This window comes from Lontra canadensis, unplaced genomic scaffold (assembly GCF_010015895.1).
Source record: "Lontra canadensis isolate GAN:19392208 unplaced genomic scaffold, GSC_riverotter_1.0 scaffold75, whole genome shotgun sequence".
Lineage (NCBI taxonomy): Eukaryota > Metazoa > Chordata > Mammalia > Carnivora > Mustelidae > Lontra > Lontra canadensis.
This window is the reverse complement of record NW_022631069.1, coordinates 9,822,825-9,850,636: the sequence shown is the minus strand read 5'-3', so window position 1 is coordinate 9,850,636 and position 27,812 is coordinate 9,822,825. Positions and strand designations below refer to the sequence as shown.

General features: G+C 40.2%; 1 protein-coding gene across 1 annotated transcript; it reads right to left on the bottom strand.

Annotated features, from left to right (window-relative positions):
• Nucleotides 1-954: 954 nt before the first annotated feature.
• On the bottom strand, nucleotides 955-27,227 carry PSMA5 (proteasome 20S subunit alpha 5). Its single transcript, XM_032881554.1, has 9 exons — nucleotides 27,081-27,227; nucleotides 21,822-21,888; nucleotides 13,963-14,089; nucleotides 11,621-11,688; nucleotides 10,386-10,493; nucleotides 10,185-10,243; nucleotides 9,521-9,623; nucleotides 8,414-8,500; nucleotides 955-1,208 (listed from the first exon to the last, which is right to left on the bottom strand). The coding sequence occupies exons 1-9, from the start codon at nucleotides 27,107-27,109 to the stop codon at nucleotides 1,131-1,133; spliced, it is 726 nt and encodes a 241-aa protein (XP_032737445.1). The 5' UTR covers nucleotides 27,110-27,227; the 3' UTR covers nucleotides 955-1,130.
• Nucleotides 27,228-27,812: the final 585 nt, after the last annotated feature.

Here is a 27,812-nt window from a genome sequence, read left to right as displayed (position 1 = left end):
CAAAATTATTTTCTTCCAAATGTTTGCCATTACAATTTCCAAATGTATATAAACACAAGTTTTTTTTGTTTGTTTTGCTGGAAACACAGTATGAAATTTAGTATGAATTCAACCTACTCAAATAATGATGACTTATTTTGACATCATGGACTACAACTTTCTACAAATGTCAATGAAGATAATATGCAATCAATTCTGCCTTAACCATATATGGATTTGGGGCACCTGGGTGGCTCAGTCGTTAAGCGTGGATTAGCCATGTTGTAGACAGTGCTGGTATATTTCAAATTTCAATGAGATTTCCCTATTACTCACTAGGTGTATAGGCTCCAAGGACCTGGCATTATAAAATCAAGAGTTGATGATATGAAACCAGAAAATCTGAATTCAAGTCCCACAGGTTAATTTTCTGTGTCTATGGACATATACCCTTAGATTCTTCATCTGTTAAAGTATGATAATGGTATCTACTTCACATGGCCATTTTGGGGGCTCCAATAGATTGATACTTTAAATAATCTCAATGAGTCATAAAATGGCAGCTTATAAGTTAACCTCATTAAAAATGAAAATCTCTTTTCAAATTATCTATTAAGACACAAGAACTGGGACAACACTGAAGTTGGCTTAATTAACTCTAACCCTCAAAACGTGTTTTTCATGGTCAATTTGTTAACATCTCCTTCATATAAGAAAAGCAGCAAAAGTACCTATTTAATCAAGAGAAACTACAGGACTGAATGGGTTCACACTGGTATTAATATCTCTGGGAGGAGCTGGACTAGCTTGAGTTCATTTGCCAACACCAAGGGATTTGTGAGACAGTTGATTCTGTTGTAGACAGACATTAGCTTTTAGAATAGATACTCTGATAGAATAGGGATATTAATACCACTATCCTTTTTGCCTCCTAACATGAGCATTTCAAACAAAAGACTGCATTAGAAGAGAATAGTCTATTAACAAATTTTAAATTTTTCTTTATTTCAGAACTGCCTTTATGTACAGACATCATAAAAAAAAAATGCACATATAATGGAGATCTTCCAAGAACAGGAGCTGAAATTAAAAGTTAAAAGCATTTAGGAGAACTGAAATTGTCCCAGAGAAGTTCTGAGGATCATGCTTCTTTAAATGTCCTTGATAACCTCTTCAAGTTCTTCCTTTGTGAACATGTGGAAATTCTGGCCGGGCTGCACCGTGGCCAGCTGGAAAGAAAGCAGAGAAGGGTTAACGAGCTGGGCTCGATTACTCTGCACATAGCACCAGGTCAGGAGAAGCTGTGTTAGTGATGCCGCTGTTCATTAGGAACTAAGGGATCTGCTGTCCCAGGGATATCCTTTCCATCTGTAGGTTCCTTAAAATAGCTCTCTGACTCCCAAATAAAAATTTTTATTGACCAAATTTTCTATTTTGAGGTTAACTTACCACATAATAGTTAACCAAATGCCTGGAGTCACTGTCATTTCTTCAAGTTACTTCAACAAGGATCAGAAAAGCAGCAGCAAATTACATGGGGTTACTACGTTTTTCCATTAATGATTTCTTTAGAAATATATTAAAGTGTGTTTACACACTTGCAAGTGAACCTTGTGTGTGTGAGACCTTTGTTTCTTGGACAGTCTGTGTTTCAATTTCCAACAGAAAAATGGGGATAATAATAGCACTTATACAGAAATTATAAAGATTAAATGTGTTAATATATGTAAGTGCTTACAACACTGCCTAGGAACATTATAAGTACTAAATAACTATTGTTATTAGGTATGTTGTATTCTCTAAAATTGTTCATAAGGCAACTTAACAACAAAGTTCCTTTTTTTTTTTTTTTTAAAGATTTTATTTATTTATTTGACAGACAGAGATCACAAGGAGGCAGAGAGAGAGGAGGAAGCAGGCTCCCCGCTGAGCAGAGAGCCCGATGCGGGGCTCGATCCCAGGACCCTGAGATCATGACCTGAGCTGAAGGCAGAGGCTTTAACCTGCTGAGCCACCCAGGTGCCCCCTTTTTGTTTTTTTAAAAGGATTGGCCATGAGGGTCGCCTGGGTGCATAGGCGGTTAAGCATTTGCTTCAGCTCAGGTCATGAACCCAAGGTCCTGGGATCAAACCCTGCATAGGGATCCCTGAAAGGCAGGGAGTCTGCTTCTCCCTCTATTCCTCCCCCAGCTCCTGCTCTCTCTCGCTCACTCTCTCTCAAATAAATCAAATTTTAAAATCTTTAAAAAAATAAAAAATAAAAAAATAAAAGGAATGGTCATGAAAATGAAAGGATTCCACTAACACAACAGGAAATCAGTTGTGACTGACAGATATTAATAATAACCAACAGTTTATGGGGCGCCTGGGTGGATCAGTGGGTTGAGCCTCTGCCTTCGGCTCGGGTCATGATCCCAGGGTCCTGGGATCGAGCCCCACGTTGGGCTCTCTGCTCAGCCTGCTTCTCCCTCTCCCTCTGCCTGCCTCTCTGCTTGTGATCTCTCTGTCAAATAACTAAATAAAATCTTTAAAAAATAATAATAATAATAATAACCAACAGTTTAGATATCTATTTAAGCAATAAAAGACCAGGGTTAGAAGATGGTTAGTTTCAAATTTAGCTAAAACAACCAATACTTCCATCACCTCTGCTGATAACACAGTTCCCATGTTTCGGGGCAATATTGAGCAATAGGTGCCACTTCACATTTGCCAAAAAGCTGTTTTGTTCGTTTTAAATGTCATTTCCTCATGTCGCCTTTTTAAAAATTATTTATTTATTTATTTATTTAAGATTTTCTTTAATTTATTTGACAGAGAGAGATGTTGTGATCTCACAACTAAGCAGAAAGGCAGGCAAAGGGAGAGGGGGAAGCAGGCTCCCTACTAAGCAGGGAGCCGGATGCGGGGCTCGATCCCAGGACCCTGAGATCATGACCTGAGCTGAAGGTGGAGGCTTAACCCACTGAGCCACCCAGGCGCCGCTTGCCTTTTTTTTTAGACCTTAAAATTAACCATACTAGGGCATTTTTGGTAATATTCATTATTGATATTTAATATAATTTAAAAATTACCAGAATTAGCACAATCCAATTATATGGTGTTTATTATTTTCAGGTCATGATCTCATGGGTTGTGGGATCAAGGCCCATGGGGGCCTGTGCTCAGCTGGGAAGTCTGCTTAAGACTCTCTCCCCTCTCCCTCCAATCCCCTCTACATACTTTCTCTCTTTTAAATAAATAAATCTATAAAAGCCAAACCAATCCAAAACAAAAAATACCAACAAAACAAAATCACAACCTCTGTGAGACAGGTAAAACATATTTTCTTTCATTGATCCAATTAATAATTATTATGCACTTGTGCACTAGTTACAATTGTATTAGGCACTAGGGATCCGAAGATGAAGAAAATTTCTTATTTACTAAGGATGCCAGATGGCAAATGCTTTCAATGTTAGGTGTTATAAGAGAGCTAAGCATATGTAGAGCCACAAAGGAGTGACCTAGGGGAAGTCAAGGAAGATTTCAAAGAGAAGCAGCTTTTAGGTTGTGTGTCTTTTTTTTTTTTTTTTTTTAATTACTTTGGTGGGAGCGGGGGAGAGAGAGAGAGCGCCTGCACAAGTGAGTGGAGGGAGGGGCAAAGAGTGAGAGACAATTCCAAGCAGACTCCATGCTGAGTAGGGAGCCCAAAGTGGGGCTCAATCTCATGATCCTGAGATCATGACCTGAGCTGAAATCAGGAGACAGATGCTTAACCGAATGAGTCACCCAAGTGCCCCCTTGAGTTATGTCTTAAAGTTGACGAACAGAAGGGCAGGTTGAATGTGTAAATGCATAAAAGCATGAAACAAGATGATGTATTTATAATACAAAGTAATTCTGAATGGCTAGAGCAGAGATTGATTATGGGGTGAGATAAAATGGGGAGGAGGAGTAGGAAAGACAATGTATTATACTGGCATATACTGGTTTGGTACAGGACCCCAAATCACAGTTGGGTTCAAATTTTGATTCTTCCCATTTACCAATTCTGTTATTTAGGGCATGATTCTACCCTCTCAAAGCCTCAGTTTCCTATTTTGTAAAATGGAAATAGGAATACCAACCTTGGAGAGTTGCTGTGGAAATTAAAAAAGATAATTGCATGCAAAATGCTTAGCAAGGTGCCTAACAGATTAAAACATTATGACTTAAGAACTGTAAATCATTACACCATGAAAGAAGCTTGGAATTCATCTTGTGGACAGGAGTCAGAAAAGATGTTTTTTTTAAATGGAGAGTAAGCAAGACTAGATACATGGTTTAGAAGATCAATTTCAGTAGCACAATGGGGGGAGGTGGGAAATGGAATGAAATGAAGGCTATAGGAAGGAAGACTAGTTAGGAAACCTCTGAAAATATACAAGGCAGAAGAAAACTGAGTGCCTGAACAAAAGTAGGCACTGGAAGTAGGGATGGAGAGGGGGCACGGACATGAGAGTTACTGAAAAGTAGGCGAAAACAGTAAAGAGAACAATTCAGTAAAGGTAAAAGGGAGAAAGCCAGAATCTTCTAGGTTTCTGCTATGAATGGCAGGTACACCAATGGTGTCATCAACCAGGATTAGAAAGACAAGAAGATGAAATGGTTTTCAGGAAAGATAATGAATGTTTAGTTTTAGAATTGTCAAAAATTTGAGAAGTTTGCTTCAGAAAGGTCAAATAATAGGTCTAAAATGTGACCATGAAATATGACAAACGAGTTATCTTAGCAAGGAGTAGTCTCAGGGAACTATTAAGAACAGAAACAAATGATAGCGATTGAAGAATAAATGGGGGGAAGCAGTGAGCACCATGAACCTAAGGTTCTGCTGGGAAGAGACCTAGCAATAAAGGTTACAAAAAAGGATGACTGGAATAGCCCTTGGCAATAAAATGTGACAGACTACTGACAGACACAGGCTGAATCTCAAATCATTACGCTGAGTGAAAGAAGTTAGACACAAAAGAGCACGTACTGTGTGACCCATTTATATGAAACTCTACAACACCCAAAACAAATCTATAGGGACAAAAAGCAGATCAATAGAAAGGAATGGACTAAAAAAGGGACATAAAAAAATTTCTGGGATGACAGAAATGTTCTATACCTTAATTGAGGTGGCAGATTATATATTTGTTAAAATTCACTGAACTGTGTACTTAAAATAGTACATTTAAATTTTAAATAGTACTGCATTTTACAGTATATACACTGTATCTCAACAAAGTTGATTTTTTTTTTAAAGATTTTATTTATTTATTTGACAGAGAGAAACCACAAGCAGGCAGAGGCAGGCAGAGAGAGGAGGAAGCAGGGCCTCCGCCGAGCAGAGAGCCCGATGCGGGGCTCGATTCCAGGACCCTGGGATCATGACCTGAGCCGAAGGCAGAGGCCTTAACCCACTGAGCCACCCAGGCGCCCCTGATTTTTTTTTTTTTTAAGACAGGATACTAGGTAGAGGAGTTAACGAAAGTGGATTTTGTTTTGTTTTAAAGATTTTATTTATTTGAGAGAGCGGGAACAAGAGAGCTCATGCACAAGCAAGGGGAGGGGCAGAGGGAGAAGCACGCTCCCCACTGAGCAGGGAGCCCAATGTGGGGCTCAATCCCAGGACCCTGGGATCATGACCTGAGCTGCAGATGCTTAACCGACTGAGCCACCCAGATGCCCCTGTTTTGTTTTCTGAAAAAGATGCCACTTAAGAGTTTTTTTTTTTGTAGAGAAGGAAAGGCTGGGGATCCGAGGGACAACTTGATGGAGCAGGGCCCTAAAAGAGATAAAGCAGATGGGCTCTAGAGCAGTGGCTCCCAAATGACTGACCATTAGACTCATCCAAGGAGACTTCAAAACTACAGATTTGTGGGCCTCATTTCCAAAGACTGATGGACTGCCAGATTTAGAAACATCAGAGTACTGGTGGAGTAAATTATCTTGGACAAGTCAAAGTGCCATTTTGTTTTAATGTGAAAAAACTAGAGTCAGGGATTATAGTTAGGGAACAGTTAATGATAAAACATGAAGGAGACACTTCTGATGTTCTTTTCAAAGAAACACTGAAACTGAATGAGCTAAAAATCTTTGCAATTTCTGGTGAACCAAACAGGCCTCAGAACCTTCATTGTGAAATCAAAAGAGCTACGTCTGAACTACTGGGAGTGGGAAGGGGATAGTCTTAGAAAAATGCCAAGACCCTAACTCATTAAGTACCAAGAAACACTAAGTACTAGAAAGGAAATAACAAAAACCCTCCTCAGGGTCAGGAAGGGGTATCACTACATTTGCTGCACTTGGTCGTCTCAGAGATTGCCAAGGGAAAGTATTTAAAAATCTCTGCTAAGAAAGTGAAAAAACAGCGTTTATGTAGTAAGTTTTTCCATTTCCATTCCAAACCCTTCCTCTCCCCATTACTGCTCAAAGAGCAACCCCTCCTACTCCCACCCCTCTCTCCAACTCCACTCAGACCTTTAGGCCAGCCCCTGTTTTGGCATCCAAGTTTGCTCCTCCTACTGTGGCCTGTGGAAGCTGGCTCTATTGGAGAGATATTCGTAGGCCCTGAACCAGCAATCCTCTACCAGGGATTAACCCTAACATACATTATCTAAGTCTATGCTAAGTACTTCTGACAAATATCCTGGTAAGTGCTGACTGGTTTAATTACGGATTTGTGATTACAGCTGCATTGCCTTTAAAAATTCTGTCTAATTGAAATATAATGTACATACATACTATGCCTACTATCCTGACTTTTTGTAAGTATCTGTGGGATGATTCCAGCCTCCACTAGTTTTTTTAAAAATTATTTTTAATTTTTTTAAAATTATTTTTCTCCATTAGTATTTTAATACAGCCCAGCAACCCTTTTACTCATCCCTGTCTTCCTTTTTCCTTATCCATAATGACTCTTCCAAACAGTTCCATTCACCTTAATTTCACTGTTGCACTCACCCACCCTGAGCAGATGATGTAAACAATCACGAGGGAAATACAGGACCTCTCTCCCAAGTCACCTGCAAACTTACCCTAACTTATTCCCAAGTCACCTGCAAACTTACCCAAACTTACTCACCACTATACCACTATACCTCCTTTCCTCCCATCTACTTTTAGCATCCTAAATAAGGGCACTCAGAATCTGGTCCACAACTGTCACGTCATCTCCAACTATCTCACTACCTCACATTTATCTCACACCCAACAGTCAGAAAACCCTCAAAGATCCCTTTTACAGGGGCGCCTGAGTGGCTCAGTATGTTAAGTGTCTAATTCCTGGTTTTGGCTCAGGTCTTGGTCTCAGGGTTGTGAGATCAAGCCCCTCATCACTGGGCTCCCTGCTCAGTCAGGAGTCGCTTGGGATTCTTCCTTTCGCTCAGCCCCTCCCCACATGGTATTCTCTTGTGCTTGAGCAAGCACCCTCTCAAACAAACACATAAATCTTTAAAAAAAAAAAAAAATTCCTTTTCCATACAATGTTATTTTACAGCTTTGAGCCTTTGTGCATAGCTGTTCCCTCTTCCCAGAATACCCTTGTCTTCTTTTCTTTAGCATCACCTCTTCCAGCCAGCTTTCCTAATGTCCTAGTGTAAGTTACATGTTCCTGTGGCAATACTTTCTGATCACTACTATAGAAGAATTGCCACAAGCTGTTATTATCTCTATGTTCCCTAGATTACATAGTATACTACCCTGAATGGGAATTGGAGTTTCTGTGTCTGTATCCCTGGGCATCTAGTATAATACTGGATATATAATGGGTATTCAATATAAAGCTGAATGAGTTCTACTCTTCCAAACCAACTCCTTCATTTGTACAAAGGCTTCCCTCTTCTAGAACTTTTCTATCACTATCTAACCTCTGCTTTTCTTTCTTTTTTTTTTAAGATTTTGTTTGTCAGAGAGAGAGAGAGAGCGCGCGCGCGCAAGCGAACGCGTGTACAAACAGGGGGAGGAGAAGGCAGAGGGAAAAGCAGACTCCAAGATGAGCAGGGAGCCCGATGTGGGACACGATCCCAAGACCCTGGGACTACGACCTGAGCTGAAGGCAGATGCTCAACCAACTGAGCCACGCAGGCATCCCTGCTTTTGTTTCTTTTAACATTTTTCTATATACTAGTTTCTTCTCAGTCTATCAAAGTATTTTCAAGTCTTTTATCATCCTTAAAAAGACAAAAAATCCTTTAATACTGCCTTCTGTGGATAGTAACTCCTTGAGAAAGCAGGACATCCATGTTTTGTCCACCTCCCTTCCAGTCTTTAACTCATCCAGTTCTGGCTTCTGATGTTACCATTTATTCAAAGGATAGTAATAACTTCTAAAGGGCCAAACATATAAAAATGTGATTATCTCCATCCATTCAAACTTCAGCAATGGGAACTATGATATATAAATAAAAAACAACAGAAGAGAAAAATACCTCTATATTAGTTGCATTCAGCTTCTCCTCCATTACTTGTTTGAGGATGATGAGTGAAGACTTGATGGCTTCTTTCAGTGTCATAGACTTGAAACAAAAAGGGTAAGAAGTGTAACCATTATAATATAATTCTGCTTTCCTTCAAAGATTTATAGTTCCCTTAAGAAATGACTTAGCAAATAATAAATCAAGCAGCTTAATAAGTAGAGTGCATGACAAGAATCTCTACAATTCAAGCAGTCAATAAGTACAATACATTTATTCACAGGGGGAAAAAAGTCCTATTTTGAACCAGATCAAAGTCACCAACTTTCATATAAGTGACCTCTGAAGAGGCAGAAAGGGCTACACTTGTGTAGTTATCTTCTTTTAATAATCGAAGCAAGATAATATTGGGAATATCCTATGAATAAGAATTCCCAAATGATCTAAAAAGGTAGCTCATTGGTTAGCAAATCTGTTTCTTGTACCGTTTTAAACCCACGAAACCCAATTTTTCTACACATAAATTTTTTTTACATATAAAATCAAAACTACCAGGGGTTGACGGATGCATGAATCGTCTGAATAATAAGTATGGCAGTCTTCAAACACAATGAATTACCCAAAACTAAGCCCTCTCATCCCACTAGATAAAAAGTGCCAAATGCCTACTTGCTTCAAGAGCCAGACTAGGAAATGTAAGTGTTAAGTAAAGCTGTAAAGATAAAGGATAAACAAGCTGTGGTACATCCATACCATGGTATACCACTCAGCATTAAGTACTGATAAGTGCAAAAACATGAATGGAACAGTATATTGAACAAAAAAGGGCAAACACAAAATACAAACTGTATGACTGCATTTATAAAAATGATAAGAGCAGACAAGACTAATCTCTAATGGTAAACATGGTTACCAGGGAGGAAGAGGGTGACTGGAGAGAGAAACATTTCAGGAAGTGAGAAGTGTTCTACATCTTGTTTTAAGTGGTGGTTATATAGGGAAGATAGAACTGTCAAACTCCTAGAAATGAACTCTTAAGGTCTGCCCATTTTATTGTATGTATTGTATGATTATACCTTGATTTAAAAAATAATAAAATAAAAGTTGTGAGTGCTCAATTACCTTGTGGTAAACTTCTTGCAAGGAGCTCTGGGCACCCTCTGAAGCAGAGCCAATTGCTCGAGCATCACACTGTACAAAGGTCCCAGATGGGTCCATGTGAAACCTGCAAAACCCCCCAAGAGAAGGGGATTAAAATGCTGAACAGTGGTGGCATTTTAAGAAATAAACATCTCGCTAAAGAATATAAATGCTTGGCCCTGCGGCCATAAAACCACTGAAATACTGAGGCATGGGTCCAAAAGACATTCTGTGCCTGGGGAAACCAGATCTTTTAAAAAGTGTTTAAACTAATAAATTCCTCAGAGATTTAGCGGTATAGGAGATCTAAATATGGCACCCACATATGCCTTTCTAAATACCTGAGGATAAGGATCAAATCAACATTCTAAATCAAAGCTCTAAAATACAACCTGACTATAGTAACCAAGTTACTTTTAATTCTTTCCAGCATTAGCAGTGGTGCCAACAGGGGGAGCTCTTCATAGAATCCCCAAATTTGCCTTAGTATAAACAGCACACAATCACTGAACTTTAGAGTTAGAAGCCCTTCATTTTTTGTAATTCTACAATAATCTTCTCAGTTGATTTGAACAACCAGTCCCCATCCCAAATTAAAATTAATTCTACCAGAAAAGAAGCAGGAAAAATGGCAAATTATTCTTACAGCTGGGGTCCTTTCTCATCAACTCCTCCAAATAACAGTGCTACTCCAAACGGACGAGACTAGAACCAAAAAAACAAGAGGTATTAAGATAACTGGCTATTGAAGTAAGTGGTGAGAGGCGCCGGGAAAGGTTTGTTTAGAGGACAAATGTCCTAGGCCCCTTGGAACAGTAAGAAAACATGACACAAATACCACACTCACCATGGCACCTGGATCTGCATCTTCTTCTCCAAACTGAAGAGCTAGATTAGACACAGCCTGAGTCACACTCTCCACAGTCATTGTCTCATTGTAGGTGAACCAATGGTTCTAGAAGAAGAGCAAAACATGGTCTACCTCTTCTTCTTCTTTTTTTTTTTTTTTAAGATTTATTTATTTGAGAGAGTGAGAGAGAGAAAGAGCACGAGAGCACGTGCAGTGGGGGACAGAAGGGGAGAGAAAACCTAGAGCAGACTCCCTACTGAGCACAGAGCACGATGCCCCACAACCCTGAGGTCAAGACCTGAGCTCAAATCAAGAGTTGAACACTTCACCGATTAAGCCACCCAGGCGACCCTAAATGCTCTACCTTTTAAATAAGAGAAGCATTAAAGCAGCCCTCCATCTCACTACACGCATCCCTGTGAATGATGGTTGCAAACTGAATGCTCAGCTCCATTGTGTTTTCCTTAACACTAAACTTGAATGCTCGGGACTACACGAAAGGAAGAGAAATAGCTCGGAAAATAAACTCTGATCAAAAGGACTCTAAGCAACGACAGACTAGAGGATTATTCCAATGAAAAACAGAGTTAATCCCTCGCAGCACCAAGCTTGGTCTTTTCACTAAAGTGAATGCTAACGGCTAAGTGCCACTTTCCCCCAAAGACCCTAGGTCATCATTGTACTGGTGTTTAAATTAATGACTTACTTTTCTGTAAGTACTGACAGCAAAGTTGAAAATAAGTGTAAAAAATGTTAATAAATCGGGTATTTTTTTTTTCCTTCCTAGTCTACTCTCCAAGCAGAGTATCAGTATTCCTGACCAGTACTTGTCACCTAGTACATAACATTACTTGCAACAGGAGAGCTGTTATTTACAAAGGCAGCTGGGGTAGAATATCCCTTAGCTACATTCACTTCCTGCTATCGTGCTCCCACAGAAAGTCAATTAGGAAACAGAATGCAGTGCAAAGCTTGCTTTATATAAGGCAAATCAAAAAAGAAGCAAGAGACCGTCAGCACTATTTGCCAGGGCTTCCTTAAAGCCGCAATGGTTGGATGGCTAGACTCCAAGCCTCAGAAACTTACAAACTAGGGATTCTACCCAAAATCATTCCCAAGAGCTACATCTGATATTAACACAGATAACCTGCAATACAGCTCAGGCAGCTATGTCATCATTAAAGAAGGAACTCAAGCATCATGGGAAAAAGGAGAGATGATGCTAATTTTACCTGTGTCTCCACTCTGGCTTTATCAATTAAAGTCTTAGCATCAGCAATTAGCCCACTCATGGCACAACCTGCAATGTAAAAGCAATAGTGACCTAGGGGGCCAAATCCTTGCAGGACTCTTTCATCCACTCAGGAAATACTGAAATACTAGAATGGAACCAAGACAGCCACCTAGCAATCCCACAGCAATACACCCAAGAGATAAAAATGGGAAATTATTTGATTATCTGTACTGAACATAAGTATAATTATATTACAAATAAATTTTAAGAACTATCCACAATAACATAGGAGTCCAATATTTTTAAGATAGAAGACAGAGGAGAACAGCCAATCGAACATGAATTTCCACATATTACATCCTTAAAAACCCTTCAGCACTCTTTATAGACCACAATGCACTTTCAAACTAAGTAAACAATAACATCCCAACAGAAGAAATTAAAATTAAAAAACCCATCTTACTATGAGCTATAGTGGAAGACCCTAGGATAAAATCAAAAGCTTTTTCACCTCCCTGACCAAATAGAAACCAAGTAATCTAGAGAAAAGTTTGTATAACAGTCCAAGATATCAAGGTTATGGCTTTTACTTTACACACCATGACTCAAAAATCTGCACTTCCAGCCTAAGCCTTGCTTCCACATTTCAAACCCCATAAAGCCAAATGACTCCATTAATATATCTACTTGGATACACCACCAACTCAAATCAAGTTTGTTCCCTTCTAAACTCCTTGGCCCTCACAACCAATTAGATCTCAAATTCTATCAGTGTCTATCAAATTAGCATGTCTGGCATTAATCTTTACTTTCTCCATTCTCTGGCTACCATTTTGGTTAAACCCCTCATCATCTCCATGTGGACTAAAGCAAATTTCTTACCTGATCTCCTTACATTTAGTCTCAGCCCTCTTCACTCTACCTGCAACCTTGTTATCAGAATGGTCTTTCTAAAATACTAATCTGATCATATTACCTCAATGCTTAAAATCATCAGAGCAAAAGGATCAAGTTCAAGCTCTTTAGCATGGTAAGAAGTTCCAACTATCTGATCCCAGACTCACTTCTTGCTACAGTCCACCTCCCAGTCATACCAAACTGCTTGTGCCAGCATATTCAGCATTTTACACCATCAAGGGTTTGCTCATTTCCATCCCTCTAACCAGAGTGTCCTCCTTTTATCTCCAGACACTTGTTCACTTGATGAACACTTCCTGATCTTTTACAATTCAGCTCAGCTCAGTCTTCACCATTACAGAATCCTTTTCTGAATACCCACTACCACTGGCCCGAGACAAAACTAATTATTTCCTCCTCTGTACCCCTTCTAAACCCATACCACAGCCTTTCTTAATGCTACCTATATCACTCAGTTGCATTTACTTATTTACATGTTTACCTCCACTATTAGGTTGTATGCTTCTGAAAGATAAGGACTAAGTCTCATTTCTCTCTGTATCCCTGCTGACTAACATATATCTGGCACATAGTTAAGTTCTCAATTTGCTGAATTAAGTGACACTGATCTATCTCCAAAAGACAAGTGACTTGAAGTCAAGTAGCCACAATGTTCTAATCTTAAAAGACTAAATCTGTTTCTCTGTCTGTGAAAGAAATAATGTGGAGCTCCCAGAATCACCATGGCATTTGGTCTTAGGCCTTCAAGTCATTATTTTATGATGTTTCATTAATAAGATGACTAGTAGGTTAAGAAAATCTGGACAACCAACTAAAATGCCATGCTATAAATAATCAGAACTACTCACCCTGTAATGCTACAGTGATGCCAGAAGCTAAGGCAGGGGAATTTAAACAGAGACCAAGAAAATTAGTGCTGGGGAGTGGGTGGGGGAGTAGGGGGTGACAGGGAGTAAAAAGATAAATCTCAAAATAGAGGAAGAAGACTGATCTGTTCAGTCTAATATTCTTATGCTCTCTGAACCTTAGTCACCCCAAAGATCTTTAAGAATTCCTCTTTTCAGCAGAGACCTCTAGTTTTCCACATAATTTTCTGCTCCTGGTGGTTTCTTACCAGGACTAACTTATGCATTATTAAAGACCCAACCATCATAAGGACCCGACCTATGATTCAACCTTGACATAGTTTAATAACCATCACATTTGCCAAGTCTAAATTTGAAGGCTCCCCGACTTAATTCTGGGAGTAAGTGAGCTCTACAACTGCTTCCTACTCTTATATTATGCACACTGGCCTACTATCTGAAAAATAATAGTTAACAAGGAGATAAGATGTTCATCTAATACATCTCCCTTGGAACACCAAAGATGACTAATTAACCCAAGCCAGATCCTACAGATCAGCTTTCCCTTACTCCTTACCTATGTGAGCATCGATCTCTACAATTTTCTCAATGCTGCTTGGCTCCATGAGAGGGGAGGTAATTCTCTTCTCCACAGCTAGGCACACCCCCTCTGATGTCTGGATCCCAATGGCTGTAGAACCAAGCTGAAAAGAAATGCATTACGTTATCACATACAGGTCAAAGAACCGTCTCACATACTCACCAGGAATCTCTCTGAATAACTTTACAATATAAAAGCTTCAATCAGCTATATCTAGTATGCAGAGAATAAGGAGCACCCTAATAAGTAATGTACTATTCCTATCAATGGCAAGAGCACTGATTTATAGAATTTTGTTCTTCTAAAGAGAAAGATCACCAAGTTCTTAAAAACATCTGGAAAATTATCACCTTTAATGCCAGTATTTTGAAGGAGCGGATTCTAAAGTTCTAAACGTAGTGGGGAAAAAGTAATAAAATTCTAATATTTTTCTTTCCAGTTCTGCCATCTTGACCTGTCCCAAAAGGTAGTATTCCTCAAATGTACAACATAACCTCCAGAAAAGTAATGTACTTAAAAAAAAAAAAAAAGAAGAAACTCAAACACCACCACCAATGTAAAAATAGTAATCTTTTGAGGTCACTAGCAGTTCACAATATAATTTCATCTCCCATTTCCATGACACCATCCTAATCACCATCCCTCTATGTCTGTTTCTTTATCTGTAAAACACATCAAGAAGAGTAAATGTATTAATATATAAAAGGCTTAAAATGGTGTCTGGCATATAATAAAGGAGTAACAAATTTAGTCATTCTTCTATGCTAGGATTACTTCAACAGCCTCCTACTTAGGCTCCCCAAATTAATCTCTCTCTTAATGTATATTTCATGTTATGGCCTAACTGATTTAATAAAATGCTCTTTTCATTATACTTCTTCTCTGAAGAATTAACGTCTCCCTATATTGCCTGTAACATAAATTCCACATAATCTTCCAGAGCCCTCAAAATCTAATCTCACTTTTCTCTCTCAACTTTTTTTTTCTTTTGAAAGATTTTATTTTTATTTATTTGACAGAGAGAGATCACAAGTAGGCAGAGAGGCAGGCAGAGAAAGACGGGGAAGCAGACTCCCCACTGAGCAGAGAGCCCAGCTCGGGGCTCAATCCCAGGATCCTGAGATCATGACCCGAGCCGAATGAATGCAGAAGCTTAACCCACTGAGCAACTCAGGTGCCCCTCCCCCCAACTTTATCGTTCACTATTCTCCAACAAAATCCACCAGGTATAACCCAACCCATTTTCTCATGCCATATTATCTCCTACTAACTTCACAACTCTGCTCATGCCTTCTCTCCCTTGGAATACAATCTTTTGCCTATCCAAATTCCACCCATCATTTATAAAGCCTTCAATGACTAAATGCGCTCTTTCCTCTGAATTACTTTATTTAGTTAGTTCTACAAAGCATTGCCTGCTAGTGCAATCAGGAGACTCCTGGAACCTGTTATTGCAAAGGAGCCCAAAGAATTCCATGAATCATTATGCATAACACGTTTAACATGTCTGCACACTGATCATATCTCATACATAGATGTATTATTTTTCAAATACATAAAGTCCTGACTTAACTGTTTTTAAATGTATACAGCAGCTTTTTGCTATATATTTTCTTTTTTTTTTTAAGTTCACTTTTTTTTAAAGATTTCATTCAGTTTTTTAAAGATTTTTAATTTACTTATTTGACACAGAGAGAGAGAACACAAGCAGGGGGAGCGGGAGAGGGAGAAGCAGGCTCCCTGCAGAGCAGGAAGCCCAATATGGGGCTGAATCCCAGGACCCTTAGATCATGACCTGAGCCGAAGACAGACGCTTAACTGACTGAGCCACCCAGGCGCCCATTATGTATTTTTTTTTAAATGTTTCAAAATTTAAGGAAGAAATAACATACGGTAAGGGAAAAAAGAAATTTATGAAACAGAACAAGCAAATTTCAAAATTCATTTCATTGAAATGAAAACTTAGTGGACGAAGAAAAGAGTAATTCTTTTGTGAAGAGAATTCGTAACTTGGACAAAAAATGAAGTAATTATTCAAAATAAAGCACAGTGGGACAGCTGGGTGGCTTAGTTGAGCATCCAACTCTTGGTTTCAGCCCATTATGTATTTTCTTAATTGGTGTTTATATGCATAACTATAGATGAACTGTTAAAGAATTTTTTATAAAAAAAAAAATGAGTGTTCATACTTCTAGTTAAAGTTGTAGACTGAAAACACACATAAGCTCTACTCCTTCCCCCAGCCTGGCAAGAGTACAAGATTAAAGGATGGTGGGGTGAGGGATGCACAAAAAATACACTAGGGCAAAGACATAGCAACAAAATTTCGAAAAAAGATTGGTTGCTGATAATTTACTGAGCAGACCTGAGAATTCTGAATCCTAAATCAGTAGTAAAGAAAATCAAGAAAAAACCTAATTTGTATCACAGAAACCCCCAAAAAGGAAATGGTGGTAATAAGGACCTGTGGAAATAGAAACAGAGGAACTAAAAACTGCAGCATCAGTTCCATGCCTACCTAAGAAACAGATTTCCAGATCCTCTCCCCTATGCTATAAGGCTAGATGATGGCCTCCACCCCAACTCCTGTAGAAGACTCTGGAGAGTGTAAAACAGGGTGGTCTTTGGATTGCGGGACACTAAGCACAGTCAAAAACAGGAGACTAGAGTGGGAACAGGGGCATTAAGTAAAAATTGACAAGCTTAATATTAAGAACCTCAGCCTTCTTTCTCCATTTGGCTCTCAGAAGCTAGTAGTTGAAACACCCTTTAGGCATGAAATGAGAAGGGGCAGTTTTCTCTAGAGCAGTGGTTTTCAAACTTTTTGAAATCTACAAAATCTACATTAAGAAATATATTTCGTTTCATGATCAAAACACACAAAAGGATACAAATAAATATAACAGAAACAACATGGAAAAAAACACAATAAAACACTCACCAAAACTATGAGCAAGGCATTCTGATATCTCCTGTTCTATTCCCCTCAAAAAGAAATGCTTCCACTAACTACTAAATTGACTTCCATGACCACTAATGGGTCAACACTTGCAGCTTGAAAAACACAGCTCTAAAAAATCTAACCAGTTCGGGGCACCTGGCTGGCCCAGCTGGAAGAGCATGCAACTCCTGATCTCAAGGTTGTGAGTTCAAGCCCTACACTGGGTTTAGTAGGGATTAAATAAATAGAAAGGGAGGAAGGGAGGGAGGAAAGAAAGAATCTAACCAGCACAAGAAGGAAAAAAATTTAAAAACAAAACAAACCCTTAAAAATCCTTGGTGGCTCAGTTGGTTAAGTCTGCCTTTGGCTCGGGTCGTGAAATCGGGGTCCTGGGACTGAGCCCCACGTTGGGATCCCTGCTCAGTGGGAGAGTCTGCTTCTCCCTCTCCCTCTGCCCTTCCCCCAACCTGACTAGTGCACACACACTCTCTCTCAAATAAATAAATATAATTTTTTAAAATAAAATCTTTGGGATGCCTGGGTGGCTCAGTCAGTTAAGTGTCTTGACTCCTTGATTTCGGCTCAGGTCAGGATCTTAGCACATGGGAGTGAGCCCTGCCTCAAGCTCCACACTCAGCAGGGAGTCTGCCTGAGATTCTCTCCCTCTCCCCCTGCTCACTCTCTCTCCCTCTCTCTCAAATAAATATATAATCTTTCAAAAAAATCCTCAAAGAAAGGAATATAGGGCACCTGGGTGGCTCAGTGGGTTAAGCTTCTGCCTTCAGCTCAGGTCATGGTCTCAGGGTCCTAGAATCGAGTCCCACATCGGGCTCTCTGCTCAGTGGGGAGCCTTCTTCCCCCCTCTCTCTGCCTGCCTCTCTGCCTAGTTGTGATTTCTCTCTCTCAAATAAATAAATAAAATCTGTAAAAAAAAAAAAAAGAAAAGAATATATTTCATCTGTAAAATAATAATAGGACACTAATAAGAAAGAGGAAAAAACAAAAGAGCTTGGAAATACTTTCTTATGAAACTACTAGAGAACCTTTAGCAAACTGAAGAATACATGAAAAGAAAAAAGGATGACACACAGAAGCCAACACAAGAAGCAGTTAAAAGGAATCCCCTGGGGGCGCCTGGGTGGCTCAGTGGGTTAAGCCGCTGCCTTCAGCTCAGGTCATGATCTCCGGGCCCTGGGATAGAGCCCCGCATCAGGCTCTCTGCTCAGCAGGGAGCCTGCTTCCCCGCCTCTCTCTGCCTGCCTCTCTGCCTACTTGTGATCTCTGTCTGTCAAAAAAATAAATAAAATCTTAAAACAAAACAAAACAAGGAATCCCCAGGATGATGTTGACAGAATATCCTGAGTATACAGCTATGCACTATGCCCAGAGAACTAGTCCAGACTGGAGCAGGTGAGAAGGCTCAAAGATTTTTTAAGAATCTTTTTTTAAAGATTTATTTATTTGAGAGAGAGAGAGAGAAAGAGAGAGTGTGTGCACATTTAAGAAGGAGAAGGTGCACGGGAGAGAATCTCAAGCAGACTCACTGCTGAATGCAAAGCCTGCCTTGGGGCTTGATCCCACCACCCTGAGATCATGACCTGAGCTGAAATCAAGAAATGGATGCTTAACTAACTGAGCCACCCAGGCACCCCTATTTAAAAATCTTTAATAGGATATTTAATGTGCCTGGATGTTTTGAGAAGATATATATTACCTAGAGAGACTTTAGGGATGATTTTATGATATGCATAATTAAATTAAGCAAATTTTTAAAAAAAGAATTCTCCACTCTCAGGAAAAAACTGTGGAGAAATGGAAAAATGGCTCAGCTGTGAGCAGCATTTACATAGTCATACTAATATAAATGTCGACTAATGATCTCACAAGATTATGATATATATGATATAGAGTGGGTTGCCTTACCGCCACCCCAGAAGGAAATTGTGTGTGTGTGGGGGGTGTCTGTCTCTCTATGTGTGTCACTAGGGGCAGAAATCATCATTCTCCATAAAAAAAAAGTCTGTGGATAATACCTAAGCAAAACAAAACAAAATATATGAGTCTGTGCTAGAAATACGGAAGTAAATGCCAAGAAAATTATCAGCTGAAAGACTTCAAAGTGTTGCCTCAGGGAAGCTGAAGGTAAAGGGGGCAGTCCTCAGGGATTGCTGTTTTTGTTACAGAGTTTATATAATCATTTTATCTTTCGACTCTAAAACTACGTACAGGTATGCCTTAAGAATAAAATTTTTAATCCGAAAATATCAGAGAATTTAATGTGGCACTTAGTTGCTCTCTAGTTGATTTATGTACTGTGTATTGCTCTTTTGTCTCCAACTGAACAGAGCAGGACAGTATTCATACCTACTTTCAAATTATATCTAGCAGAGTGAGCCCATTTTACCGTGTCTAGAGGACATCTGTCTGGAGGGCAAAGTCTGGAGACATTTTTAGTTGTCACAGCTGGAAATGTGAGTGCTAATGGCATCTAATGGTAGAGGACAGGGATTCTGCAGAACATTCTACCTTGCACAGGATGGTCCCCCAACAAAGAATTATGTGGTCAAAAATGTTAGTAGTCCCTGGGTACTACTTTTGTGGATGAATCATTATCATATTACGAGGATAAATTCTCAACCTGTTCAATTTGGCCTCCAACTTAAGTAACTTCCTAAGCATCCGCTCCAAAAAAGGGTTAATACTTTCAAGACAGTCTACTTTATAAAATATATCAAAATCAAGATAATTTTTTTTTGAACATTTACCCCCAGATATTTCGGTATTACAGTTTTGCCTAAATTTCATCCCGCCCCTTGGTGGGGATGAGGAAAATGAAGGGAGTGAGGGAACATTTGAACTGATTCTATGTAGTACTTTTTTAAGTACAACTCATAGTAACCAATGATCAGATGCTCCGTATCATATGGTAATTTTGATACTGCCACAGATCATCCTTCCTTCCCCCAAAAAACCTACTAAGGCAATTTTTTCCACTTTTGCTGGCTGTATCTCACCCATGCCATCCATACAGTACCTCCAATGACAATTTCTACCTCTCAGCATTCTTAATCATTTCTCTAGCTCCTTTCATACTGCTGAAAATACTTAAGGTTATCAAATTGCTTTCTCACTGGCAACTCATAAGTTGTCAAGGCAACAACCAGGTTGTTTAAATACCAAAGAGCCTGAATTTTCACACAGGTTAAGTCACATCTATTAAGGACCACATGGCTATTTCTATCTTAGTCTAACAGAGGGCTAGAGATCAGATGTCATCTATCTTTAAGCAATCTGGAAATCACTAGCAGTAAGGAGCTTAAAAGAGAAACCCTAAAAACCTGAGGATTATTCTTGGTTCGCACATCTGGGTGGGAATGTTGTCTTTAGAGGCTCAAAATAAATGCTACAGCTTGGAATTATGATGGTTTCATACTTCACAGTACTGTATGGTTTTAATATAGGGCAAACATCAGAAACAGGGATAGGCATTTGTAGCTGCCCCACCATTTTCTGTCCCACCATCTATCATAGTGCATCCACTTTTATTTCTATGTCTTCAACTAATTAAAATCTCTTTTGCCCTTTTCCAGACTCTCATACAACCATATACACTTTCTAAAACAGGTAACTTAAAGAGAAACACAGTAGCTCTCTTCAATTATGCAAGGAACTATCTTTGGAGGTTTCAACATTCTGTATGGTTCAAGGGCAAGACTAGGGCAAAATGAAGGAAACTTCAGGAAGCTAGACTCTTCATTCAATACAAGGATAAATTTCTTAACCATTAAGAACTGTTTTCTAACAGAATGAGCCATCTTGTGAGAAAATGTTCTATCACTAGGACTCTACAAATAGAGACTATTTGGGGATGCAGAAGTGATTGAAGCACAGGGAAAAGGGCTGGACTAGACACTTGCTAGATCTCAGAATCACTGACGGAGTCCTTAAAAATACTGACGCTGGACCTTACCCTGGACAATCTGTATCAGAATTTAGATTATCCATAATTCAACAAAGGCACATCCCATGTGATAACTAACTTTAAGTATAGACAGCTTACTTATTAATTTTCTTAATACTGGTTCAAACTATTTGATTTTGTTACTAGATAACAAGACACATCTTTTATTTAGTCCTAAAAGTGTCCCATACAAATCCACTTTACTAATAAGAATACAGGTGATCAAAGGATTTGTTCAAAATATCTCCCAGGACCTAACTCTAGACTTCTATACTTTTCTCTTTATAGCCAAGAAGATTATGAACACAAGCATGTCCTTCCAGCCCCACTGAGAAAAAGCTACATAATTATGAAGCAGTTATCTGTTCAAAAGGTTTTAGGGATGAGATGGAAATTGCTGTTAAAATGGTTAGTAGGGGGGCGCCTGGGTGGCTCAGTGGGTTAAAGCCTCTGCCTTCCGCTCAGGTCATGATCCCAGGGTCCTGGGATCGAGCCCCGCATCGGGCTCTCTGCTCAGCAGGGAGCCTGCTTCCTCCTCTCTCTCTGCCTGCCTCTCTGTCTACTTGTGATCTCTCTCTGTCAAATAAAAAAACAAAATCTTAAAAAAAAAAAAAATGGTTAGTAGGGGTGCCAGGGTGGCTAAGGTCATGATCTCAGGGTCCTGGGATCAAGCCTCATTGTAGGGCTCCCTGCTCAGTGGGGAGTCTGCTCCTCCCTCTTCCTCTGCCATTCCCCCACCTTGTGTGTGTGCTCTCTAATAAATAAACAAAATCTTAAAAAAAAAAATCAAAAATAAAATCATTAGTATTTGGTTATAGGGAGATAAAGAATGTTTTCTAAAAAAATAGCTAAAACACATTTAATCCCAAATGTTCTGCCAGCAAAGCATTAGGTTGCCATGAATTTTCAAAAACTTGCCACTTGATACTATACCTTGATAGCTTCAATGGCATATTCCACTTGAAATAATCTTCCTTCAGGAGAAAAAGTATTCACGCCCCTATAATTTAAAAAAGGATTAAAAATTGTCAGAAAAAATAAGCATAGACATATGAAACTCAAATTCCTTGACATATGCTAGTGCATATTGCCATTATTCTCCTTTGCCCACAACAATCTGTAGCTATTTTTTTGTACATTAACAGCTTTTCAAGAAAATGGAACTTATGTATGGAATACTTCTGTCCTACTCCCAGAGACTTCAAACTGATCAAATGAGAACAGGTGACCTTCTGCCTCAACCCTGAATCAATCTGCAATTCCTTCAGCAAATTCATGCCCCAAAACTACCAGGCAATTCCCAAGAAAATAAGCGTTTATCCTTATCCTCTTCCCATTACATACATTTGCTGTTAATATCTTACTTTTTAGTAAACGTCAGTTATAGGTACATTTCCCTATTTATTTGTATGAATCAGGATTGGTATCTTAACAGACTAAGATCCGTGCAGTTCCTAAAGCCTAAGCTAGTTTATTTATTCCATACATATTTATACCAATTATATGCCAGATTTCTTTTTTCCCCCAAACACTTCCCCACCTTTTTTCGCTCTATCCTTTTGGAAATCACTATGGAGAAGAGGCATTAGCCATGGTCTTAGCTATAAAAGTTTTCAGCACACAATGGATACTACAAAAATACTTGAACAAATAAATGAATAGAGTTATGATCCTTGGTTTATGGAGTCTGAATTTTGTAACATGTGATATGATATACAATACAGCATTTTCAAATTTGTTTTAGGAAAAACTTTCTTAAAAATATTTATATATGTCCCCAAATATAAAACAGGTAATAATATAAGTTGACATTTACTGCATATCTACTACATGCCTGGCATTGTTATAAACCTCTAAATGACTTAACTTATTTAATCCTCAAAATAATCCTATGAAGTAGCATTTTAAGACAGATACTATCTCACAGTTGAGACACGGAGGTTAAGTAATTTGCCCAAAGTCACTCAGCATATAAGAAGCAGAGGTGGAGGTGCCTGGGTGGCTCAATGGGTTAAGCCTCTGCCTTCAGCTCAGGTCAGGATCTCAGGGTCCTGGGATCAAGCTCTATGCTCAGCGGGGATCCTGCTTCACCCCACCCCCCTGCCTGCTGCCCTGCCTACTTGTGATCTCTGTCAAATAAATAAATAAAAATCTTAAAAAAAAAAAAAAAGGGAAGCAGAAGTGGACTGAGAATTCAGGCAATGTGACTAGAGTCCAAGCTTTTAACTATTCCACTATACTGCCTCTGGGAATTATTAGTCTGGGTTAAATCAAAGTTAAAGGAGAATCCCACAATCCCAGCATCCCCCTTGCCCCAGAAATCATTTAAAAAGTCCAGAACTGGGGCGCCTGGGTGGCTCAGTGGGTTAAGCCGCTGCCTTCGGCTCAGGTCATGATCTCAGGGTCCTGGGATCGAGTCCCACATCAGGCTCTCTGCTCAGCAGGGAGCCTGCTTCCCTCTCTCTCTCTGCCTGCCTCTCTGTCTACTTGTGATCTCTGTCTGTCAAATAAATAAATAAAATCTTTAAAAAAAAAAAAAAAAAGTCCAGAACTCGGGGCGCCTGGGTGGTTTGGTCAGTTAAGCATCTGCCTTTGGCTCAGGTCACGATCCCAGGGTCCTGGTATCTGGCCCCACATCAGGCCCCGCATGGGGCTCCAGAGCCTGCTTCCCCCTCTTCCCTCTGCCTGACACTCCCCCTGCTTGTGCTCTCTCTCCATCAAATGAATAAATAAAATCTTAAAAAAAAAAAGTTATGAACTGTAAAGAACAACTTTTTTTATTTTTTACTTTTTTTAAAGATTTTATTTATTTATTTGACAGACAGAGATCACAAGTAGGCAGAGAGGCAGGCAGAGAGAGAGAGAAAGGAGGAAGCAGTCTCCCCGCTGAGCAGAGAGCCCGATGTGGGGCTCGATCCCAGAACCCTGAGATCATGACCCGAGCTGAAGGCTGAGGCTTTAACCCACTGAGCCACCCAGGCGCCCCAAGAACAACCTTTTTTAAAAAAAGATTTTATTTTTTAGAGAGAGAAAGAGAAAGAGAGCATGAGCAAAGGGAGGACAAAAGGGAGAGGGAGAAGAAAGGAACAAGCAGACTCCTCCATGTTGAGAGGGAGAATTGACTCAGGACTCAATCCCAGAGCCCTGAGATGATGACCTGAGCCTGGTCAGATGCTTAATTAAATGAGCCACCCTGGCGCCCCAGGAACAATTTTTAAAAATCACTGAGTAAAAAGTGAGGACAGAAGACCTGGAATTAAGTTTTAGTTCTGCAACTAGCTTTAATTCAAATGAAAAACCAAAACCAAAACCTATGCTTGCCCCATCACAGGTAATACTGAATTGCATGGAGTAGGAAAGAACTTTTGTAATGTGTAAAGTACTATGCAAATACAGTATTTTCACTCCAATTCAAGCACTTCATTCTAGTGAGGTATTACTACATCCTAATATGCGCTCTGCTCTTGGCCCTCTACTCAAACTTTACTGTTTCCAGGGGTTATTTCATTTACACTAAGCACATTTGAAAGCACTACTTTCAAATCTCTATTACTAGTTTGGACACTTCCCTGGCTAATTTAAATGCCTCCTAAGCATTTTTACCTGGATATCCTATTAGCACTGAACACTCACCATTTTCCAACCTGAATTATCTCTTTAAATCCAGCCATCCTTGCAAAATCAGCTCCATCTCCTACCACTCCTATTTCATTTTTATTTTAAAACATCTCCAATCTCCCAGTTTCCCTAGCTAGAAAGTTCTGAATGATCTGACTCATTTCTCCCCATCTCTCATATTAACAATACGCCAAGTTACATCAATTCCTCCCACATAGTAACTCAACACTCTTCTTTCATTCTCAACGCCCTCATTACCTTTCACCTATTACAATAGCCTTCTAACTGGTATTGACTCACTCTTTCCTCTATTCCAGTCAGATAATCTCTGCAAAACACAATTATGATTCTGTAACTTTTAAAAATGAAAATAGTAGAACATGGTTGCCTAAAGAGTAAGACCCAAACTCCTTAACCACACATAAAAAACCATTCAATATCTAGCATCAACCTGTTTTTTCCATAGTTCACCATTCCCATGCATGCATCATATATGCCGTACAGAACAGAATTTTCCCAAACATGCAGTGCTTTCCCATTGTCCCTCCTTTGTTCATCCTACATTCTTGGCCTCAAAACTATTGACTCTCACAGTCTATATTTATTAAAATCTTACTCTTTCTCAAGACTCAGTGTAAATATCAGCTCCTTTTTAAAGTTTTCAATGATCCCTAATATTGAATGCAGTCTCCCTAAAAGAACTTAGTACTTGATTTGAATTTCTCTAATGACGTGAATACACTTCTGACTCACACTACAGTTATTTTTGTAAACAGTTCTTTAAAAGACAGTCTCCCATACAAGAGCAAGGATCTTGATATTGTTCACTGCTCTATGTCCAGCAACTAGAACAGCGCCTTGTATACAGCAAGCATTCAAATATATCAGATAAGTGAATGTAAAAAAGCTGTGCGTTAGGCGTTCTTGGGAAGATACAAAAATGAGTAACGCAAAGAAGTCGTTGAAGATGCTAAGGATCACAAAACCTTAATAAGGCCTTTTGATAAGAAAAACAATTTTTATCATACACACCCTAACTCAAAATTCTATTACCCAAAGATGATTCTTCTTAATGCTTAGGAAGATTAATACTAATAGTTATTTTATACGACAGTAGGAAAAGCTGTCAGTTTTAAAACTTCACATATGGGGAGCCTGGGTGGCTCAGTCAGTTAGGCATCTGCCTTCAGCTCAAGTCATGATCCCACCGTCTTGGAATCCAGTTCCACATCGGGCTCCCTGTTTGTCAGGAAGCCTGTGTCTCCCTCTCCCTCTGCCTGCTGCTCTCCTACTTGTGCTCTCTGTCAAATAAGTAAACAAAATCTTTAAAAAATAAATAAAACTTCACATGTAAATTATAAGAATCAGTAAAAAGGTGAAAAGAAATGGTAGTTCCAAGAGATAAAACTTTTGACAGGGTCAAAGTATACTTTGACAAAGAAATGCAGCTTCTAAGCACCTAGGAGGAAAGAAAAATCTGCCTTTCCCAGCTTAAAACACAAACACAAAACTTTTATAGTTTTTTAAAAAATATTTTATTTATTGAAATATATAAATTGAGCACAGGCAGGAAAAAGAGCAGGCAGAGGGAGGGAGAAGCAGGCTCCCCGCTGAGCAAGGAGCCCGATGTGGTGCTCTCCTGGGATCCTGACCCCAGCCGAAGGCAATTGATTAACTAACAGCCACCCAGGCGCCCCAAAACTTTTATAGTTATGTGAAAACCTAACTGACCAAAGCAGAAACTGAAAGCAAAAATGCCTACTGCATAAATATGTACAATTTAGTATTACGCAGCATTCCCAACCCCTGAAAAGTGTGTTTAAAAAAAAAAAAATCTCAGAACCTTAATTTCGAAAACAGATCTGGCCTTAACACACACTAACTTGCTACAAGCTTCTTAAAGAATGAGAAAAGCCTAGGTCTAGTGGAATCACCGTGATGAGGAAACTTCTGAGAACCACTCTGAATTCCAGTTCCTGTAAAATCAGACTCCACATTCTACCTGTGCAAAACTGAGAATGCCTTGGCGCTTCTGCAGAAAGTATACATCCCAGCATGCCCTCCTCCATCTCAATCAAAGAAAAGGCTGCTCTATTTCCACGACTAAGAAACGGAAAACGAGGTTGTTACCCTAAAGGAAAGGGGAGCTGAAATTATGAAGACCATTAAAGAATCTCTAGTTGCCTTTTCTTCCAGGCAACACGCTCACATTTTCCAAAAAGGCAGTCATACGCCTCACGAAATGATGAATGGGGGAGAGGGTGACCCCTGGACTTCTCCAGGTTAAAGGTCGGAGTCCCGGCCCCCTCAGCCTTCTTTCCCAAGCACAAAGCGGAGCTTCTCGCTTCCGCACCGAGTCACCGAGTCAGGACCCAGCAGTGACGCAGCGGTAGGACCTGGCGAGCGTCTAGCTTGGAGAATCACTGCGGGCAGCTAAGGAGGGCAAGAGATCCCCAGGCCCGGCCAGACTCAGGATCCTGGGGCGCCCCCATGACACGGCAGAACCCAGGTCGGGACCGGGCCCCAGTCCTGGCCACCCACAACCCCGACACCATTTCCCCCCGACGCACAGACCTGTCGTACTCAGACCGGGTGAGGAACATGGCGAGGGCAGGAGAGGGCGGCAGCGGCTACGCGGGGTTTTCGAGGGCCAACACGAGTGCACCAACACCCAACTCACCCACACCACCTCGAATCGAGGCCCTGCTCCCAACTGCGCGTGCGCCCGCGACCCCTTCAGCCCGCCCTCCTGTACCTGTCTCCTATTGGTTGGTCTTAGTTCCCGCCGAGGTGATTGGGCCAACGTGCCTCCCCGCCAGGCCCCGGTTGATTTCAGGGAAGGCGGGGCGAGGGCTGTCCTTCCGCTTTAAATCGCGGATGGTTGCTAGGGGCGCTCGGACCCGGAGGTTTGTGGGAAGAGTTCTTCTGATCGGGGAGGTGTGAACCGCCCTAAGACTGGCAATCGGAAGACCTTGTAAGGAGAGTTGGGTGCCTGAACTCTGGTTTGACAGGCTCCTTGCCGGCTCCAGTAATCCGCACTAGAGTACCTCGGTCACGTTTTTCTCCGCGCCATGTACCCGCCCAGCCTTTCGCGGAATTCCGGGCTCTTCCGGCTCTGGCGCGGTCTTCTTCAAGGCTCTGGGTGGAGGGCTCCAGGACTCGCCGTGGGCGGTGATGCGGCACGCTACGGTGGGTGTGACCAGGCGCTGTGGGAGAGTCCATTCGCTTCTGACTAGCCTGCCTATCGCGTGGTCCGTTTGAGGAAAGTTGGTGCGTTTTAGTCAGGGAAGAAGTCTCCAAGTTGCC

What these genes read in the sequence shown, in the direction of transcription:
- PSMA5 (XM_032881554.1), bottom strand. Translation starts at nt 27,109, where the DNA reads ATGTTCCTCACCCGGTCTGAGTACGACAG. An exon ending in ACCCGGTCTGAGTACGACAG is followed by an intron (nt 21,889 to 27,080) that starts GTCTGTGCGTCG and finishes TTTAAATTATAG; the next exon opens with GGGCGTGAATACTTTTTCTC. An exon ending in TGCAAGAAGTTTACCACAAG is followed by an intron (nt 8,501 to 9,520) that starts GTAATTGAGCAC and finishes TTTTGTTTCAAG; the next exon opens with TCTATGACACTGAAAGAAGC.